Source organism: Atractosteus spatula, chromosome 27 (assembly GCF_055471065.1).
Source record: "Atractosteus spatula isolate fAtrSpa1 chromosome 27, fAtrSpa1.hap1, whole genome shotgun sequence".
Classification (NCBI taxonomy): domain Eukaryota; kingdom Metazoa; phylum Chordata; class Actinopteri; order Semionotiformes; family Lepisosteidae; genus Atractosteus; species Atractosteus spatula.
Window position 1 is genome coordinate 3,026,896 of NC_142732.1, and position 20,939 is coordinate 3,047,834.

General features: G+C 40.2%; 1 protein-coding gene across 1 annotated transcript in view; it reads left to right on the plus strand.

Moving 5' to 3' along the window:
- atp2a3 (ATPase sarcoplasmic/endoplasmic reticulum Ca2+ transporting 3) overlaps nucleotides 1-18,482 on the plus strand; it is an 83,918-nt gene extending 65,436 nt beyond the window's left edge. Inside the window, exons 11-21 of the mRNA XM_088906989.1 lie at nucleotides 1,468-1,599; nucleotides 3,980-4,096; nucleotides 5,464-5,682; nucleotides 6,396-6,731; nucleotides 7,400-7,620; nucleotides 7,988-8,190; nucleotides 8,460-8,545; nucleotides 8,807-8,940; nucleotides 10,369-10,486; nucleotides 11,007-11,124; nucleotides 13,935-18,482. Of these exons, the coding sequence (XP_088763115.1) occupies nucleotides 1,468-1,599; nucleotides 3,980-4,096; nucleotides 5,464-5,682; nucleotides 6,396-6,731; nucleotides 7,400-7,620; nucleotides 7,988-8,190; nucleotides 8,460-8,545; nucleotides 8,807-8,940; nucleotides 10,369-10,486; nucleotides 11,007-11,124; nucleotides 13,935-13,981 (1,731 nt within the window). The 3' untranslated portion in view covers nucleotides 13,982-18,482. The remainder of the gene's footprint in view (nucleotides 1-1,467; nucleotides 1,600-3,979; nucleotides 4,097-5,463; nucleotides 5,683-6,395; nucleotides 6,732-7,399; nucleotides 7,621-7,987; nucleotides 8,191-8,459; nucleotides 8,546-8,806; nucleotides 8,941-10,368; nucleotides 10,487-11,006; nucleotides 11,125-13,934) is intronic.
- The last annotated feature ends 2,457 nt before the right edge of the window (nucleotides 18,483-20,939 follow it).

Below are 20,939 nucleotides of genomic sequence, written 5' to 3' on the forward strand. Positions count from 1 at the left end.
AGTCGGAGAGTGCCTTAAAAGCTACCACTGTAGCATGTAGCACTGTAGAAATACTGCAGCCCAGTTCTCTGAACTGCACGAGGACATACCATAAAAAGCAAAGTTTGTCTTTCTTTAAACATAAATAAATGTCCTAATGCGAGACACAACCAAAGGTACTGTAGTATTAGTAATGCAGGCCTCCTGCACACTAACAGTTAAGGGGTTCTGACCATGTTTCTGTGTTTTTCGAATAGGGAGTCTGAGATGAATGTAAGCTGCAATGCTTCATTGCCATTTTACACATCTGTGTGGGGTTGCTATGCAGAGTAGTGCATCTCTAAGAAAAACACTGCACTGTTTACACACGGCGCCGAGCTGTTGAATAGGGGCGATCTGTCAAGCAGTGCACATTCATACAGGTCTGTAACCTCCACCAGTCAGTCTGAATGGAAGATGAAAGTTATAACCTCATCATAAAAACACTGTGAATGCTCTTGGGTACGTTTTGACAAAAGAGCACTCTACCTGTTGCCTTTGATCATTACATTATATTATTTGTCTCATCTGAACCTTCGAAAACATTGTAAAAGCAATTCTGGTTCAGTTTCAGACCGGTATCGTTTCTCTTTATGAAATTAAACATATGTGTCCTGCATACTGTTTAATGTTTTGTTCAGTCAGGGAATAGAAATGTGGGTTGGGACGTGGCCTGTCCATGTTACGCCTTCTAGACAAATACAGTTTTATCTAAATTTACAAGTTCTATTCTTAATACATGTTAGCTTTGACATTGTTAAGGTTCAGGTAGGGGGTTGACTACAAACAGTAGCAGTGTGCTCGGAGGGTGGACAGCAAATTATTTTAATTCTTATCTGGTTTTGTCTATTTGAATATGTTTCCTGTTATTTTCCCACTTCCACTAAGAAGAGTTGTGCCCAATACTGCCCACTCTGAGTTGTTCTTATTCATATGATTGCATAAAACGAACTCAGATACTTATAGACAATCCATGCTACTTAGTCTCTTATGAGTTTATTCTTTAATTGTTTTAGAATATAGTAATAAATAGAATATAGTAAATTATTCTATTTTCTGCGAGCTTTCAAATTCAGTGTATTTAGCTCTATTTAGTGCTGTTTTTATAGTAAATTATTTCATTTGCCGTGAGCTTTCAAATTCAGTTTATTGTGCTCTGTTTGGTGCTCTATAGTGGTGATTATTGATAGAGGAATCTGAAACTACTGCAGTCTTGGTCTGGCTTTCTTGCCTCTCTAAATTAATTGAATGTGGCAGACGTATCCCTTATATTTAAGAAAACATCTCCACGGTGCATCGCACTAAGACTGCAGATTTCTGTGTCATTGTTTCAGAGGAACAATTTCAACTCGTCTTGTTCCCCTGCAACCTTCCGTGCGCTGTGTCTTACTCCACAATGTCCCCCTGGCCTCTGGCGTGACTGGCGCAAGCTTTCTTTGTCTTCTGCAGTCCAAGGGGGTCTATGAGAAAGTGGGAGAGGCCACCGAGACCGCACTGACCACTCTGGTGGAGAAGATGAACGTCTTCAAGACCCACCTTTCTGGGCTCAGCAAGGTGGAGCGGGCTGGAGCATGCAATTCGGTAAGGGTTGCAAATCGATAAGGTACAGCTCAGACTGTACAGGCCTCCTTATTGCCTATTTTTGACCGATTAGATTACTGGCTTACTTCAGATGCCAAAGGTAAATGCAATTGCGTCACTATAAACCGTTTATGCGTGACTTTTTTTTGTCGTGAGCTACATACATGCAATAGATGTGATGTGTGTTCCTAGGGGGACAATAAAGTTCATCTTGTCTTATGCTCCTTACATTCTTACACTGTTTTACAGAAATGTCCATTTTTACACTACTACTATTTTTTATTGAAACTAGTAGTTAATAACCTATGACACTGCAGATGTTTTGTATACTAATTAAAAGTGGTTAAGGTCCCTTTTTAGTTTAATTTAAAATTTATATGCAAAAACAGAAATCTTGAGAACTTTGCCCCCAGTTCTCTCCTCAACATACAGCTTACAGCATTGCATTGATTAAACCCCAAGACAGTCAGTGGTGTTTACCAAACCTCACCAAAAATATGGTCAACCTTTTGTGCCACATTTTCATATCTTTTTAAGATTTTGCTCTGAGATTTGTTTAAACACCCAGAAAAATGTAAGCTTTTGAAAATCAGAAGCTTGTTTTTTTTTTAATTTGTAAGAAAAATACCATCATTCTGCTGGATTTGGCTGTAATTTTGATATATTGACTATAAGTAGCCCTTACAATTTCTCATTCATCCACTTTCAGAATATAGAAAAAAAATGAATGAGGCTTCTAGATGGTTTGTAGACCTTTTAGTAGAGAAATGAGCAGCAAGTTAATCAAATTGAAGCAAGGGTTACAGTGCTTCAACAGATTCATTAAAATACCTAAACAAACATTGCTTTCTGAGTTCTATTGACCCTTGTACTACTGTATGTGGATGCCTGGAGTCTGTGGAATGGAACAGCCTGTACTGCAGCATGAACAATGGCAATGCAATGAGATTTGATCTGTGTAAATGGCTACTGGTATTTCCCATTTCCTCACTGAGCCTGGGCAAGCAGTGCAACCCCTCTCCCTTGTAAAAGGCTGAAAAGCCCTCTAGTGACTCCAGCACTTGAAAGTTAAGAATAATATTTAGACAAGTATAAGTTTATGAGGGGGTTAGCTAAACATTCAAGTTTGAACCAGTCTTTCAACGGGAAACGAAATAGCCTGGTTGATGACCTGAGTTACTTGGAAGGCTCTGGACCAAGTAAGCTTTTAAAAGTCGGAATATGAAAACTATTTCTCTCCCTTTAAAGACCTTGGAGAAAGCTTTAGTTTTTTTTTCCCTGATAAAAAGAAGGGATGTTTTGCTTTATATGGGATTGTGGTTTTTTTTTCAGGATGTCTGATGAATGTGTTTTATTCAACGTCACATCTGTTCTGTCCAAAATGATTGAATTTTAGCTCTTTGATAATGACGTTTCCCAGGAGCCTGGAGTGTGTTCATGGTAGATACCTCACTTTTATTGTCCCACAGTGAGGTGTAAAATGTATCCAATACAATGGGGACACCTAGTGGAGAGAGAAAATCTTAAAACTCTCCCTGTAGATACACTAGAAGCTGCTGAGCGTGGCTGCCTGCAGTATGTATAACACAGCTGATATGCAGAAAATAGTTCTAATAGGAAATTAATTCAGCCAGAATTTAGAACAGCTAGGATGTAAAAGTCAATGTTACATTTTCTGTATCACCACAGCCATCTTAAAATCTGCCTTTTAGCTGAGCAACTCACATTCTCTTCATCTGAAAATGATCACCCGAGAGCATTTATTGCAAACACATACTGTACAGTTTACAAAATGGTGGAAATCCTGGAGTTCAAGCATGAAACAATGCACATCTGTCTTTACATAAGAATAGATGAGCAGTGTAAACAATGATGGAATGGAATTGGGGGGGAAGGAGGGGAAGGACATTATTCATGTCCATGAAAATAAATTAATTCTCCAAGTTCTCCAAATGTAGGGCAGTTTAAACAGTCACCATTTTGAGTCCTTCAAAAAAGGAAAAAGTAGGACATTAATGGAAGGTCTCTGCCCATTAACTATGAGAAGTGTAGGTTAAAACATATGAGCCTCATTCTACAGTTAGATTGTTGTATTTCTGCACATACAACACACAATACAGTTGTATTGTTGCATACTAGATTGAAATCCCACATTAGAAAGGAGAATTTTAATGAAGCACAACAGTGGTGCAGTTTTTGGCTTTGCACATGCACAGTGGGGCTGACAAGCTGTCACCATCCCCTGCTGTGACGGATTAGTGATATCGTACTGCACTGACCACCTGTGACTGGCAGGTGGCACTGACCTGCCTGCCCGTCATTTACACTGAAGCGTGTGTGCCTGACAGCTCTCCTTCACCCTGCCTCTCTCTCTCCCCAGGTCATAAAGCAGCTGATGAAAAAGGAGTTCACGCTGGAGTTCTCCCGTGATCGCAAGTCAATGTCTGTCTACTGCAGCCCAGCCAAGCCTGGCACTCAGAGCAAGATGTTCGTTAAGGTACAGGAAATGGAGAGAACACATTTCTATCAGCAATTCTCTCTCCTACCCCCTTTACAAATTACCTTTCACGATTATTTCTACTTTATTTCTTAATCACAATATAAAAAATATACTTCCTGGAGACCATTAACTAGTACATAATTTATGCTGCCAGTGCAATGTACCATCAAGGCAGAACAAATCTTGTCATTCAGGTACACTGACATATTACTTGCAATTTTAATACAAATGCACAACTGACAATAGGTACATGAGAAACTCCATAAGATATAAGATACTTAATACAATATGTGCTGGGGAAAGGGAAATCAATAAGCCTGAATATATATATATTGCAGCATTTTTGGCATGTTATAGGTGATATACACTATACTGTATCTCACAACTTATTTTAATCAAAGTCTATTGTACATTTACACACATTGTAATAGCAATGGAACTAGCTTTTTAAGCTCATTAAATAAATGTACTGTATATAGGATGGGTTCATTTCATGCAGTTGATCATATATACAACTTAAAATTGAAATTTAAAATAAATAAGTGACTCTAGCATAGAGAGAGGTACTGTATGTTTTTGATATAAGCAATTCTATTCCACACTAGTTTAGTTCTGCAGCTCAAATGATGTTTGAATTAATGTGATAAAGATGCACTGCTCCTTACAGACTCTCACCTACCATATAGAGTCACATATCAGATTTTGTGCTTTACTGTAGTAAAGAACATTAAAACACACAAATCAACAACAAAAATACACACAATAAACAATAAAACAATAAAACAATCTAGACATTGGTGTTATGTTTCAGTCAGTGATGGTATCAACATTTAAAAATACAGATAATAATACTAGCATTATACCCACCCCTGGTATATCGAACTATTTTTACCCAAACACTTTAACACTTTTTACAATCCGTAACAAGATTGTTTCATCAGTTTTTAATTCTGCTTGAGAGTTTGGTCTTTTTTTCTTTGTCCTGTTGGGTATATCAAGATTAAAACATCTTAATTGGACTAATTAGACTAAAATGTCTTTATAATATACAGTATTCTCATGAGTGTTTCACCAATAGTAAAAAAGGTTTTGGAATTAGTTGAAAGTATATAGTGACAGATCTAGCTGGCAATTTATCTTTTTATAGAAGAACATGGTTCTTGTGTAATACTGTAATACTGAAGAACTGTTTATACATAGCTTCAGCTTCTTTTTTTGTGCTACCAAGTTTACAAGCCTCCTTAAAAATAGCAAAGACGGCATCACCAGGGGGAGTATTCCAGTGCCTGTTATCTGGCCCATTATTCTAGTATTCCGGAATCCTTCACACAGCCTCAATGCTCAGCCGTTGTCCCTCCATTCAGGGTGCTCCTGAGAGTGTGATAGAACGTTGCACCTACCTGCGTCTGGGAACCCGTAAGATCCCACTTACGCCACCACTCAGGGAACAGCTGATGGCCCAGATCAAGGAGTGGGGGACCGGCAGGGACACACTGCGCTGCCTGGCTCTCGCCACACGGGACATCCCGCCCAGGAAAGAGGAGATGGACTTGGAGAACTCAGCCAAGTTTGCGATGTATGAGGTCAGCTCATCAGCACCTGTCCCAGAGCAGGGATCTCTTTATTGCAAGATTTACCCTTATGACTGATGTACTGTAACAGAAAGCCTAATTTCACACTATGCGGAGATTTTTATTTACTTTGGTTCCATCTGAAAGTTTTTGTTGTTTATGAGGGAATTCCTACAGATTATGATGTGAAGCAGCCCTCCCTGCTCACTAGTCCCTGTAATAACTAATGTGATGCGATGTGTTAGCGAATCAGTACAAGTTGCGCAGCAGACATTACACTGCAGAAATGTTTCACTGTCATCCAAATGCAGAGTTAACAAGTAAGTAGTATTTGTCAGCAAAGCCTACACAAAAATTGAAAGCAGTATTACTAGTGGATTTAAAGAGATGTTTTCAAAAGCCTGCTTGTTTACAGTATAATAGGGCTGGGCTGGATATTTTGTTGCCTCATTCTGAATCCTAGACAATGACGGCAATGTGGCACTGTGCTTACTTGAGAATTTTGTCTGTTTTGTGATGTAAAATGGAGGTATTACACGTTACTCTGTACATTTTTCCCTTTTAAACCTGTCGTGGCAATTCTGACATTCCAGGCCACTCCAAATGGCAAAGCATTTTAAGATGCACTGCTGAGTGAACCAGGCACTCGCCTTTTTCACACAATGCAGTTTGCTTTTCATTTCTCACAAAAGCTTCCCGTCTCCCCTCCTTCTTCCCAACCCCAGACCGACCTGACGTTCGTGGGCTGCGTGGGCATGCTGGACCCCCCACGGAAGGAGGTGACGGACTCCATCAAGCTCTGTGGCGAGGCCGGCATCCGGGTCATCATGATCACGGGTGACAACAAGGGCACAGCAGTGGCCATCTGCCGCCGGATTGGGATCTTTGGGGAGAACGAGGAGGTGACTGGCAAGGCCTACACAGGCCGGGAGTTTGACGACCTGTCCCCCGAGGCCCAGAAAGAGGCCTGCACGCAAGCCCGCTGCTTCGCCCGCGTGGAGCCCGCGCACAAGTCCAAGATCGTGGAGTACCTGCAGTCCTTCGACGAGATCACCGCCATGGTGAGTGGACCTGAAAAGGACTGAACTGGTTTTTGTCTTAAGCCAATACCTAGTTAAAAGCTCTCATGGGAGGCCAGGGTGTCTGCACGTTTTCTACTGCCAGTCTTTTTAAAGCACTAGCACCTTACATGCTGAGAAAAACTTCCAAAATCAAGCCAATAATTAACTGAATAAGTTAAAAAAATAAGTTGAAAACCTGACTCCTCCAGGCACCTGCGGGACCTGGCTTGGATACCTCTGACACAGTCCGATTCAGAAGGAGGGCTCTTGGTCGTTTAGTCAACCAGATTCAATGTTATTTCTTCCTAATGTGATATTGCCATAAGAACCAACACCCTTACAATTTCAGTATCATGATAGCTTATGTCATAAGCTTAAATAAACAAGGAATCTTTTTGCTAGAAGCATGTTTGAACAGTAGGTGTATGTCTTTGCAAAATAAATGTAAAATAATTGTTGATTTAATCAACCAAAACATTTAATTAGCCAAAACATAAAATCATTTTTTTTAATGTTTTGGCTCTGTATTGTTTTAAGTTGGAGCCTTAAGGTCAGAACAGTAAGAATACGCATTGCAGGCCAGATTGGTCTCGGACAGACAGTGCCATTTAGCCCTCGCCAGTTTTCCATTCTGCCCTGTCAGTGATGGTGTCCCCTGCACTTATCAGACAGGTGACGGCGTGAATGACGCCCCAGCCCTGAAGAAGGCGGAGATCGGGATCGCCATGGGCTCGGGCACCGCCGTAGCCAAGTCCGCCTCGGAGATGGTGCTGTCGGACGACAACTTCTCCACCATTGTGGCAGCAGTAGAGGAGGGCAGGGCCATCTACAACAACATGAAGCAGTTCATCCGCTACCTCATCTCCTCCAACGTGGGCGAGGTTGTGTGGTAAGAAGCCCTGTCTCACTTACTGAATCATTCGGATATGTACATAGCTACCTGTGGACCTGCACCGTGACTCCGTCCAATCATACTAATAAATGCTTAATAAATTTTAACTCTGTGCATGATTTAACACTCCTCCGTCCACCCCAACTTCACTCTTGCAGCAGCTCCCTGGTTCATTCCTCATGATTGAGGGGAGTTGTGACAGTGCTGACTATCGAAACTATCGAAAATGTTTGTCTTCCCATATTTTTCATATAAAAGGCCTTGCACTATATAATGTGTATTCTGACAAGGAGACACCCAGCTAATACATTTCCTGTGGTAGCTGTTGATTCCTGACATCAGGGCTCTGTCCTCTTGTCTCCAGTATCTTCATGACCGCCATCCTGGGCCTCCCGGAGGCCCTCATCCCTGTGCAGCTGCTGTGGGTGAACCTGGTGACGGACGGTCTGCCTGCCACCGCCCTGGGCTTCAACCCCCCGGACCTGGACATCATGGACAAGCCCCCGCGGAACCCCAAGGAGCCCCTTATCTCCGGCTGGCTCTTCTTCCGATATCTGGCAATCGGAGGTGAGCTGGGGGGGGGGGGGGCACCCAAACTAGCTCTGATCTGTCCCCTTTTATCAGTAGAAACAGGGGGAGCCTTCTTGAACTCTGGTCATTGACAGAGAACACCTTGGAAAAACCACAAGAGCCCGAAGGTCTTCTGATCACTTGAGCTGCTCGGAATGACTTTTCCACCAGATTGGTTTAACGAGTTGTAAGCTTGAAAGGGATGATGTATTGGGGGTGGTTTGCTTTAGTCAAGACAGAATAATAACCACAGTTATACCCTGCAGGGTATGTTGGCCTGGGAACAGTAGGAGCCGCTACATGGTGGTTCCTGCTTGATGAAGAAGGTCCTCAGGTTTCTTTCTACCAGCTGGTAAGTTGGAAGTACATCAAAAGGTTTAATACAAACTGTAAATGGAAAATAGCTGAGATAGTATCACATCTCAAGAACACAAAGCATAATTGTTTTATGGCAGCATTTTGTATGATACACATTTTAAACTTATTTTCTCAATTGCTGGCTTGATTTGAGCAACATTATATTGAGGCTGGTTCAAAATTTATGAACATTGTTTTAGCCTTTGCCTTGTACAACACCTTCCATCTGTTCATGTGTGTGGCTGTCGGTCCACAGAGACACTTCATGCAGTGCACAGAGGACAACCCCATGTTTGCCAACGTTGATTGTGAAATATTTGAGTCGCGCTACCCAACCACTATGGCTCTATCTGTGCTGGTCACTATAGAGATGTTCAACGCGCTCAACAGGTAAGTACATTACTGTACATTAGACATGTCCCGCTCATACCAAGCTTAAGTAGCTAAATTAGATGAAATGTTGTGTCATATTATAAAGTACAGACCGATATTAATGTGGACTTTTTTGTATCTGAGTAAACTTTCACTTATGTAGTTCAGTTAAATGCTAATGAATGCAATAATGAGATGGGATATGTAGAGAATATTTGGTGCAACTCGCCCAGCAGAGGGAATGGCAGTATAGTTGTGAGGATAAGGCTGCCTAAATCCCCCTCACTGAGGCAAGGAATGAGCTGGGGAGCTGCTGCAAGGAATGCGAGAGAGATGGGTGTGAGATTTCTACACGCAGGCAAGCAAAAGCGTGAGAGATAAACTCCAGTAATCCATATATCTTAAAACCTAGGATAGGGGAACCAAGCTCCACTAGACCAATTTAGTTGCCAACTCCCTGTGTTTACTCTCTTAAATATCCCTGTCCTCTGTGTCAACACCCAGGTGTAGCAGCACTGCATTAGAATTGGTTAAGTGGAAATACATTAAAGCATACATGCTTTCAACTAACCAGACTGATATTATTATCACAAAGTTAACCTACAGCTCTAAAAATCTGTTTTGGACAGGAAGTACAAAATTGTGGTCGATAGCTAGGCTAACAGGGAACACGTACAGCACTTCTTGAAGCTTTTTCTCTGTGTGACAAAGTTAATTTGTTTAATGAGATAACACTAAGTGCTGAAATAAGAACATGAGAAAGGTTACAAATGGCAGGGGGACTACCAGCCCATCTAGTCTCTTGGGTAGGTTTGGTAGGACTTGATTGACAATCTCACCCAGCCACTTCTTGACATAAGATGTCTTCTTCACCAGTATGGCTGTTTACCTATGTCTGGTTCCACATTCCCACAAGCCCGTGGGTAAAGAATTTCCCCAACTCATTGTTTAATTCAAATGCAGTCGTGCCAGTGATTTTGAAACGTATTGCCAGGCTAGTCACTGCCCGTGCAGGTGTGAAATCTGAATTTCTGCTTGTGCATAAAGCATACACATAATGTCTCTTGCATTATCAAATCAGTAAATGGCATTGCACTGTTTTGTTTATTTTTTAATTCTGGGAACATTTGTCAGCTAGACATTTAGTGACAGTTTAAATGGTAACCAATAACAGCTCAGCCAGACTGCACTTAAAACTGTTGAAAAACAAATAAGAATTCACACGTTTTTTTTCCAATAGGATATCGTAGAGTTTTTCCTGTGTGTCTTAATTCCGGGGGGTTGTTAGTAGTAGAGTAGTGTGAATTTGTCCTGTCTTTTCTCTTTAGATTGTTAGTGTAAAAGGTTTGCACTGACTGTAAGCTCTTGTGCATGCAAAGGTAACGTGGCACTCAAGGCTGGTTCAGCCCCTGATGGTAATTTCCTGCCACCCTTTCGTTTCATTAGCCTGTCTGAGAACCAGTCCTTGCTGAGGATGCCTCCCTGGGTGAACATCTGGCTTTTGGGGGCCATTGTCTTGTCGATGTCTCTGCACTTCCTCATCCTGTACGTGGAGCCCCTGCCGGTAAGTGCAGCAGTCCTGCGCTGCTCATTCATTGCAGACAAGCGCAGTCTTAACGCTGTTCTGCCTTGTTTGTAGACTCAAAACCCTTAATTTGATCAGATCCATCCATTTTGTAACTGCTACATCCAATTCAGGGTACCGGCAAGCAGTGAGCAGGAGGCAGGGTGCACCCTGCATGGGACACCAGTCCATCACAGACTATTCATTTTATAACATTCTAAGTGAAAATGTCATTTTGTCATGAATGGATCACCTATGCAAGATGTAATCTGAAAACCAGAAAGAACATAACATGCTTTAAAACTCCTGCATAGAGACGTACAGCAAGGTGGTATTAAGAGAAAAAAAGAGGTAGCATTGCAATTATGGAATGCTTTGGTCCTGTCATTCAAGAGGATAGCTGCAGTTCATTGTAATTGCTGTTGCAGTCCTGTTTTGTGAGGCCATGAAAAACCAACAGGAACACAAGCACCTCTTTGGTTTCTGCCCTGTAATTCCCCACCCCTTCCCTCCCTCACAGCTGATATTCCAGGTGACACCTTTGCGGTGGTCTCAGTGGGTGGTGGTCCTGAAGATCTCAATTCCTGTCATCCTATTGGACGAAACTCTCAAGTACTTTTCCCGCCACTACCTGGAAGGTATGTGATCCGATTGAGTTGATTATGGGATTATGAATAGGAGTCAGCTTGGCATGTCACCTTCCTCTGCATCTGGAGTGCTGTGCCAGCAAAACAAATTAATACCTTCAATGACCTGTGATTACAGTAAGCAGTAGTGGGGAAAATATAAAATATGGGTTAATTGATGCTAAAAGGCAGAATGCACAATAAACCTCCAGGATAAAGTACAGAATCTCCTAAAACTGTAGCTAATTCTCAATTCAGAACCCTTTATGAAGTCTTCAAATGGCCAGTGCTCCTGAGACAGGTGTACTGTGAGTCTCAAGAGCAGCTCTTTTTGATAAGCCAGGGAGAGACATTCATAGTATTTGCTTAGTGTTGTATTCTGAGCTGTAAAATGTAGACTAGGAGTCAGCAGCTTGATACCCTAGCTGTTAACAATCATCTTCATGTTTATAGTGAATACTTTTAGTTAAAGGTCTTAATGACATTCTCATACCAAAGGGTATTTATAGAGGTTTGGGGGGAATAATAACTTCATAGGACCAAGGGTGATCATCAAAGAAGGCATTGTGTCTGTATTGTTGTATACAGTTATATTATTAGGTCAGTGGTTAGAGAAATAATAATGAACAGTTGAAAGTGGGCATTTCAAGTCTGAAAAGGTGCACATTAATTTTTGAAATACTGGAGGCCACTTCGGTTTTAACACTAGAGGAGTATCTGTGTCCTGGTACTGAGGGGGGTAAAATTCACGCATACCCCGAGGGGAAGGTACTGCACTGTGTACAAAAGATTTCCAAAGACGCACTGCAGAGTGTCATGAGCACACAGAATGAAAATCTACAGGACAACACCCTCAAAGCAAACATCTCCATCGCAACGAACAGAACTCCGTGGCAAGACTTGGAAAACCAAAGTCAACATGCTTTCTATTTCTTCCCCCTGCAGCCTAGCATTCTCCTCTTAGTCTTCAGGAGAAGGTACATTTCTGCCCTCTGTCTCTCACCCTGTCATCCATACAGCATGGGACTACTCTTCTGATACTCATTCAGGAGAATCTGCTTTTTTGCCAAAAAGAAATTCCAACTCCTTCCAAAGCGAATTCCTTTTTTGGGATCAACTTGCAATGGGAAAAGATGTCCAACAGGAGATAAAAGAGGATTGTGTTAAGGAGACAGGATAATTCTAAATCATTTTGTACCTGCTGGACATGTTATTCATTGCAGTCGTTGTTGAAACAATCATTAGGTGTTTTTTTTTTTTCTCGGATTTCGGCTAGCTCACTTATTTCATGCCAAGATTCTATCACAGTCACTTAGTGTTGAATGAAGAAGTTTCAGCTGTTTTGGTTTGGTCAATGGCCAATTGAGGGACCTATTGCTGCTGTAATTTCCATGTTATTAATTGCCTGCAATATCAATAATAAAGTTCATACATTTTTGACCATTTAATGCAGGGGCTGCTCAAAGACAAAGGGCCAGATGTACTACAAAATGCCAGTCACGGCACATACAGTACATGCAAACTGCAGTTGTGTTGCGACATTTTACAAGATAAACGTTCTGTCCTACGAGAAAAACTGTAGTATCAATGTGGGGCACTATGTCCACTGTGTGCAAGAAAGGTCAGTTTTTCTGATGAGTTGGAAATTTCTCAGCTGGTTAAAGCTCTTTTTAAGAGTAAAATAATTGTGAATTAACCTGTGGGATTTGTCTACGCCATTTGTAATTAAGTTTGACTGTGTAGCCTACATGATTTTAAGGATGTGATGGCAGCATAGAATTTAGTTAATTTAAATCTTTCATATCTGAAAGGCTTTTCATAGAAAGACAGAGTGCCTGTTATAACTTTGGGTTTTTATTTAATGAATTACTGTAGGTAATGTATTAATCTAATTTGACCGTCACATAGGGGAAGAGTATTTTTTCCCATCATTCTACATTTCACTCCTTGTTGCTAAAGGTGATGGGTCGTTCTTGCTGCAGTTACAGTGGATGTGTGCTTAGGGACTGGCGTTGTGGTTTGTAATGGTTTGTCTTTGTGACTGCTTTTAAGACGCACTTTTCAAAATCTCTAACCGTCTGGAGTAATTTTAAGTGTTGTAATTCCTTGCAGGTTTAGCACATCTTATTTCAGATTTGAGAAATCTCTTTGGCACAAACACCTCTTTTTTGTGGTTTCTACAGGAACGCCCAAAATGAAATTAATGGTCTAACCGGTTCAGACAAATGACCTTCGCAAACTGTATGAAAGCTCCCAGATTATTATGCTTGTTTAGTGTACATCACCCAGCACTTCCAACCTAATATGTTGGCCACTCTTAAAGCAGGTATAGTCTTTTAGTACATCTGGCCCTGAAAGCAGTCATGAACTGGTGACTGCATGAGCTGCTTTTCCAGCACAGTCATTTTATTAGCACCACTCATGCTGAATGTGACTCGGAGACTAAGTCTTTTCTAACAGATCATAACCATACACAGGTGAAAGAACAGCATCACAAGAATTGCAGATGACATTAACCGTTATATTGTTTTTGTTGTTTAATGTGTTTCTGTCTAAAAAGTCAGGCAGCTGCGACAGTTTTATGAATAATGGCAACCAAGGTTTGTTTTCAAAGGAAAACTAAATCCACAAAAGGTAAGGTTGATCTAGAATGCGTGCTGAATGCATTGGGTGTGGCTGATTAAAAGTACTGAAAGTGTCAACCAAAGACAGAAAAGGGCATTGTGGAGAAAAGGCAAAGCTTGCCATTTAATTCTCTGGACCTGTCCAGGTCAGGCGGTCGAGAACTTAAGTCCTCTGCATTTTCTGTTTCCTTTCCACAGGAGAAGAGGAGAAGAAATACATGAGAAGAAGGCAGCTGAAATTCTAACCCTTTGAACCCTGGCCCTAAGTACACCAAGTCTTGCATGTTCAACCACCACTATCAGCCAGCAGGACTTGCATGTGTAAGAAGAACGCGGACAAACTGCAGAAACATACTGATGACTTTCATAGCTTTTTTTTCTGTACATACTAGTGCAATAACTGGAGCAGAGATTGGGAAGGGGAAGAGCATGGGGGGGAGGAGGAAGAGGGTGGGGGTGATTTCAGCAGAGGGGCTGCTGAGGATCCATCGGATTGATCCCCTGCTGCTGGGAAGAGTCCAGTTTGAAGGAAGCGGATTGGGCAGGGGAGGAACTGAGACTGGAGCATGGAGAGCTGGAGTATTTCTGGGTCGGCCACAGAATGGGACTTTTTTACATCTGGGTCTGCAGTGGCAGGTGTGTGGGACCTCGGTTCTCCAGTTATGTTTTCATCGTCAGAGAAAAAAAGGGATTAAAACTGTCTCACAATCCACTAATGACACTGGCTTTAGTGAAAAGCTAATTGGTTAACGATTTCTGGCTCCAGGGATGTGGCCACATGAAGAACAGTCCTTGGTTGAACCGTATGCTTTTGTAATGTCCCAGTCGGATGCTATCACCTAGTTCTATCACCTCTGCACACATCTGGCAATCTTGGTTTCACAACCAAAGGTGGCCACAAGAGAATTTAGTACTCTTCTCTCTGGTAGTGTCTGCTAGGAGACCTTCTTGTTTCTTCTCACTTGGTGTCTGTCTGGATCTTCTCAATATTTCACACTTCCTCCAGTTTGAAGTTTACACTCTTACATTTTGAAAAGGAGATATTTTCCATACTGTCTATAATCCAGCTAAACAACAGGCAGTTCATTTTAAGTTGTAGCTATCTGTTCTGCCCCCCCACCCACCAGCCTTTTAAAAGCAAGATGAAATTTGAATATTAAAAAAATACTTTCAAAAACCCAAAGATACAATGATCTTGAAATGTTTTTGCAATAGGAATATCAAATTAAGTTCCTTGTCTTTCAAGGCTTTATTCACTTTTAATTTCAAAAGAATGTGTAAAATATATATATTTATTATATTTTTTAAAATGAAATGTATTTTAGCGCTTCCTCCAGTTTCTCTATAACCTGGAATGCCCAGTTCAAATGTAAGTTGCCAATTGGTGCAAGTATCAAAAAAGGACCGGTGATTACTGCAGTAGGCGTCTCCCAGCCTGCTCCTTCCACCCAGAGTGAGTACACGATAATTTTGCCAAGCAATTGAATCCTAGTTAACTAGGCATTGACTCTGCAGAAATGATTCAGATCAAGTACTGAGTTGATATTTCTAATCTGTTGAGAACACTTTTGAACAAGCTGCCATCTAAACGTCCTTCTTGCATCCGATTTATAAAACACTACTCAGCGGGGGAATGCTATCAGTCTTAAAGGACCCTTCTAACTTGGTTTGGGTTAAAAAAATCTTCCTTCAGAGCAGAGAGAAAGTAACAATGCTGCAGGAAATACAACCTGATTAATTGGCAAGGATGTGAACAAGAAGAACAAAAGACCTACAAAACCTGACCTGAAAACCTGTGCTCTATAACAAGCATTTTCTGAACCCAGTTTTCAGGCTGTAGTTCTCATTTTACTGGGTCAGAGGCCATTCTAGAGAAAACTAGTGTATGTCTCTTGAGGCCTGCTGAGAAAGTGACAAATATGGTCAACTACAGATCATTAAACTTAAAATGTTTACAGACCTCCAGTTTATTCCCAACTCACAGTGACTGAAACCTCCCTCTTTCAGTTGGTGTCCTAAACGCAAGACACCACACCACCCCAGTGCTTATTTTTAAATACTCTTCAGACAATACGGATTATAAGATTATCGAAAACCCCTCTCTTCCGTTTATTTGTCTGTGCTTGCTAACACATTTCCCATGCAGTTTATGTAAGGCAAGATAAAATTGTTTCCTTTCGCCTGCTCTTTCTGTTTAAGATTGTGAAACGATCCTTACACAATGCTTTGCTGTAGAGTGGCCGTGGCAGTTGTTAAAAGCTCATTTTTGACTGAGTATGGCCTGAAAGTCCATCTTTTGTTTTTGTTGTATTGGCTTGGGCCTTATTTTCCAGTTTTTGCCACTGTGTTAGGAAGGAGCAGACCATGGCAGTAGTGCAAGGTTAAACATCCTTAAAGATTTTAGTGGAGCCCTAAGGGCTGCTGTGACAACATGGTAACTGTCCTATTGGACTCCATTATTGTCTTTGAATCAGTGCATTAGAAAACCCGTGCTACAGTACATGTAAATTTCCAGGATGTAATTTAAATAACTCTGTAAAATAGAATCGCTTGTGGGCATTAGTGAAAAAGGTCATGATTTGCAGTTGAGTTTCAGGATAATATTTTGACTTCTGTTGAATCTAATAAAGTGGTATAATCCAGTGGAAAGGATGGAACTTTACCTTTTGTGTTCTTGTACCACAGCTGAATGATATTGTGTACCGCCCTGCAATGTGGGATTGTATAGCCTTGTTATTTACTACTGAACTTCTGAACTCTGTACAGAAAAAAGATTGCATGGAACATTGTTACTGTAATTAATAACCTATACAGTATATTGTATTTAATTTTTTAATATCTACTTTAACAACATGAAAAAAACGACGAAAGAACTGAGTTAAACAAACCGCTGAGAGTCTTATTTTTCTTCGAGCGCATGGCATCTAGGAATTTCACTTGTAGGCTAGAAGGGTTAATTATTTCCTTGTTATTGTTTGTTTTTACAGTTGTTGGGGGTCTTGTGGCTTTTATTTCAGGGGGAGAAATATGTGTAAAATAATATTCCAAATGATAATGATAATAATAATGACGATGATGATGATAATTTGATTTGCAAGGAGAACGTTGCTTTTATTTAGGTGTGTGGTTTACACAGAGAGTGTGCAGGGAGGAATCGTGTGATATGAAGTTGATTTAGGTTGCTCATTGAAGGTTTCAGTGTTGTGAACTGCCTCTTAAGTTGACCTGATTTGACCTAAGTGTGCTGTTTCAATGAAACGAGGAGTGAATTTCAGAAAGGTTACAAAGGAGTGTAACTAAAAAACTGCTTTAAAACTGGCTATTTATCAGTGGCATTTAGTAACTGGTGCAAAACAACAAAGGTGAACTCTCTTATGGACTACATACTGCTACTGATGCTACTGGATTAACTATGTAATGAGTATTATGGTAATTCTATAAAACACTCACTTACGTTGCTTTTTCTGATGTGAAATCTCTGGCCCATCTGTATTACATATTGAGGCAGTATGCAGTATGTATTCATCCATAACCAGGCTTTTTCCACTTCACAACGCCATGGCAGTCGTGCCAATAACCGACCTGTTCCTGTCCTGTCCAGCTGTTTTTGTCCCTCCCTCAAGTTTCTTGGTGGTTGTTCACAGTGAGTTTGGGGTAGATCACACTTTTTGGGGGATATGTGACTGAATCACCCCCACTGTAAAAAGAAGGCAGGTCTTTCAGGATAAGCTTTCCCACTTCTTTGAGAATATAACTTAATAGTAACATGAGAGAAGTATGTTCTGCTCATCTTGGTTGCTTGATGCTTATTGATCCAAGGATAGTGTCTAGTAATTTCATTGAGTTATCCCAGGAGATCTGCATCAGCTCCCCCCCCCCCCCCCACCAAAATTCCCCATGCCTGTGTAAAAGCTGGCTTTGTCCTTGTCAGTAACTTCTCGATGAATATGAAATGTATGAGGCTACTGAAAAATATTTTTAAAATCTCATCTTCTCATCAACACTTCAAAGAGTTAAACCCCACCCCTAAGCATGCACCAAATATTTACTTTAACATCTGAAAATTAAGCAGCTGCATTTTCGTGGAAATTAGCAATGTAAAATTGATCAGTTCTTCTGAAAGTGGCCTAAACCACACCTTTATTATGTTAAAACAATATGACTATTTTAAAACCAGCTGTTATTGTTGTTAATGTACTGTATGTGTCTGATGCTTTCATCCACAAGTTACTTAAATTTGTACCCATTTATACTACTATACTGTACATTTTACTGAAGTAATCTGCGTTTTGCCTTGTCTGTTCTTCATTTCCTTCAGGAGAGAAATCATTGAAAGCATCAGTTTCACACAGTGACTGATGATGATAACCTTCACCAGCATTGTCAACAGGTGAAATCAGGTCATTTTTGGAGACTGTTTCTAACAGCTGAGAAATAAAATTGGGGTCTGTCTGTATTGCCTTGTTAATATTATCTGTTGGACACAGATATTTTCTAAAAATACATTTAAAAAATAAAGATTATTTATCTTATTTATTCAGGAATGGTGCTTTATTGGGTATGTACAGAAACAACTGAGAGGAAACTTCTTGTTAAAATGCTTGAGCCTAAATTGCCAAAATTAATCTAAAGACATGTTTGTTCTCAGAATGTAATAAAAGAACCTTGCAATAAGGTTAACCTTAATGTAGACAGATGGGAAATACTTACTTTTATCTTTGAAATAAAATGAACAGATGTAAGCTACCATACTGTACAGCAAAATCTTTTTATTGTTTTCATCCTGGAGGAGGGGTGTCTGGAATGACTGAAAACATACTGTACGTGAACATCACACATGTACAGATATGATGACGTGGTGTGAACATACACATATGAACACATGTAACATACTATCACATGCAAATACTGTATATACGTGAAAACACAACATACATGGCGTAAACATACATTACATACATGAACACATAAAATATACATGTGAACATACATACAGTACGTGAAAAAGTGGTGCCACAAATGATTTCTAATCATGGTTGCCACTTTTGAACACTATACATACCTGAGTGAAAAACAAAAGCTGGGTGAATACAGCTTAAGTATTCCTGCCTAAATCTAATGAGATATTCCCTGTACTCTTTGCTGTTTTGAGGTTTTCATTTCCCAAGCTTTAGGGATCTTTTGAAGGAAGAGGATTTTGAAGTTAGTATGTTGGCTTGAATAGAAGCAGGTTCAAGTATGTTAACATTGAGAATGACCCTGTTTTATCATCATTCTAGTTTAAATGGGCTTTTTGTTTGCTGGATTCTTAAAGTGGTAGAAAAAAAGCAAGACAGCAATTTATTGACAGGCGGGACATGAAAACAATTGAAAAGAAAGTGAAAATGACCTCATGTAATTAGTAGTATTGGTTGCCCTGTCTTGCTACAGTACTTTAACTTTCCATGACCAAACGCAGCTCTGCAATTCTGTTTTTCCCACTGTGTAGTGTGGAGGGGTTACAGTTTTGGCTTCCTCGTGTGAAGAATGCTGATTTTCTATTCCCATTCTTTAGGTTTAACACAGCAGATTCCGTTATCGAATGTATACCGTAATCAGACAGGAGAAAGAGGAACAGGCCTGTGTGACTGTGAATGAGTTTACTTTTCCACAACACAGCTGATGAGAGACGGACTTGTGTTTGTATTGAAGCTGCGAGGATCCGGTTGTGAATACTAACAGGATACCTGCCAATGCACAGCCGTTTGACAGTCTCCAACTTTCAAATGTGACGAGAGCGAAGTAAATTTACATTGCATTCCTCTCTACCATGTGGTTTCAGTCTGTATGGTCTGCTGTCCAGACCCCTGGAGCTGTCCGCTGCTTTTTAAATTGTCTCAGCAAAGTCACCACCACAGGAAAGGAGGAGAAAAAGAGAGATGTCAAATCTCTGGTCATTTTTCAGGTTTCACTAAAGTACACTAATATTGGTAAACAGTTATATGCAAAATAAACATTGTTCTTCCATTGTGCAAGTTTACCATGTTTTGATGCCTTTAGTAATGTTTCAGAATTTCATTGGCCATTATTTGTCTCAAGTCTCCGTTTTTTCCCTGTTTAAGAGCAGCTGCATTATTTGTTGAATATCAGAGGGAAATTGACTTTATTTATTGTCGAAAGTTCAGAGTGTTTTGTTGCCTTTCTCTGCAGTTACTTTGGGCAATTTGACATGTAAAGACAGGACCCAAACGCCCCCAGAGACAACATTTGAATTCCATGGAAATGATGGTATCAGTGAAAATGAGGGGAAAACATACTGTAGCCATTTGGAGATGTTTGTACTTGCATTTGATGGAATTTCAAATTAGCTCATTCTCCCCCCCGAACATAGCAAAACACAAAACATACAAAACATCCACAGAAGTGCAGTGCTGTTCTAGTTAGATGTATTACTTGAAATAAGTGTAAAAGAAAACAACTTACAAAATAAACCACCACATTCCAATTTCTTTGGCTGCAAAGAACGAGGATACAACTGTGGCTGTTGAATTCAAAACATCATAAACACTAGTGTTTCAAATCTAACAGAACTGAGCTTGTTCTTTTTCCATTCATAGCTAAATGCATTCTAAGGCATTGTAATAAGGATATACAGTAACCTTAACACATTCACATCTGATGCATACGATACCAAACCTTGTGGAATATTATTCATCCTCAATTCACTTCCTTTTAATTCTAATCTATGTCGGAGTTCTTTGAATTACACCTTTATTCATAGGAACTGCTTTTATTACTGATGTTTGCTGTTGCATAGAATTTTCTCCACCTAACTTCTTGGTGCTGAATTTGTCCTTTTTTTTAATGTGTAAGAAATAAGGTTCTTTGAAAAGCTGTATCTGTATCTTAGACACATTCTGGTTCGTGTTTTCAAGTGACTCATCAAAGATACTATCTAATCGCTTTCTCTTTCACCTCTGAAGGTGCATCATTGAGCAAACAACACTTAACCGACAGAATTGACTTTAAATTATTTTTAAAAATAAATACTAGAAAGAAGAAGGAATGCAGCAGACACAAGGACATATACTTAAAAACATTTTTTTAAATACTCTTGCACGGCTTGAATCTGCATCATACAGGAAGACAGCTCTTACTTATCAAACAAACATTCTGACCACAGTACTCTACGTTTTTCTTTTTAAAAAAAAGAACAGCAAACAG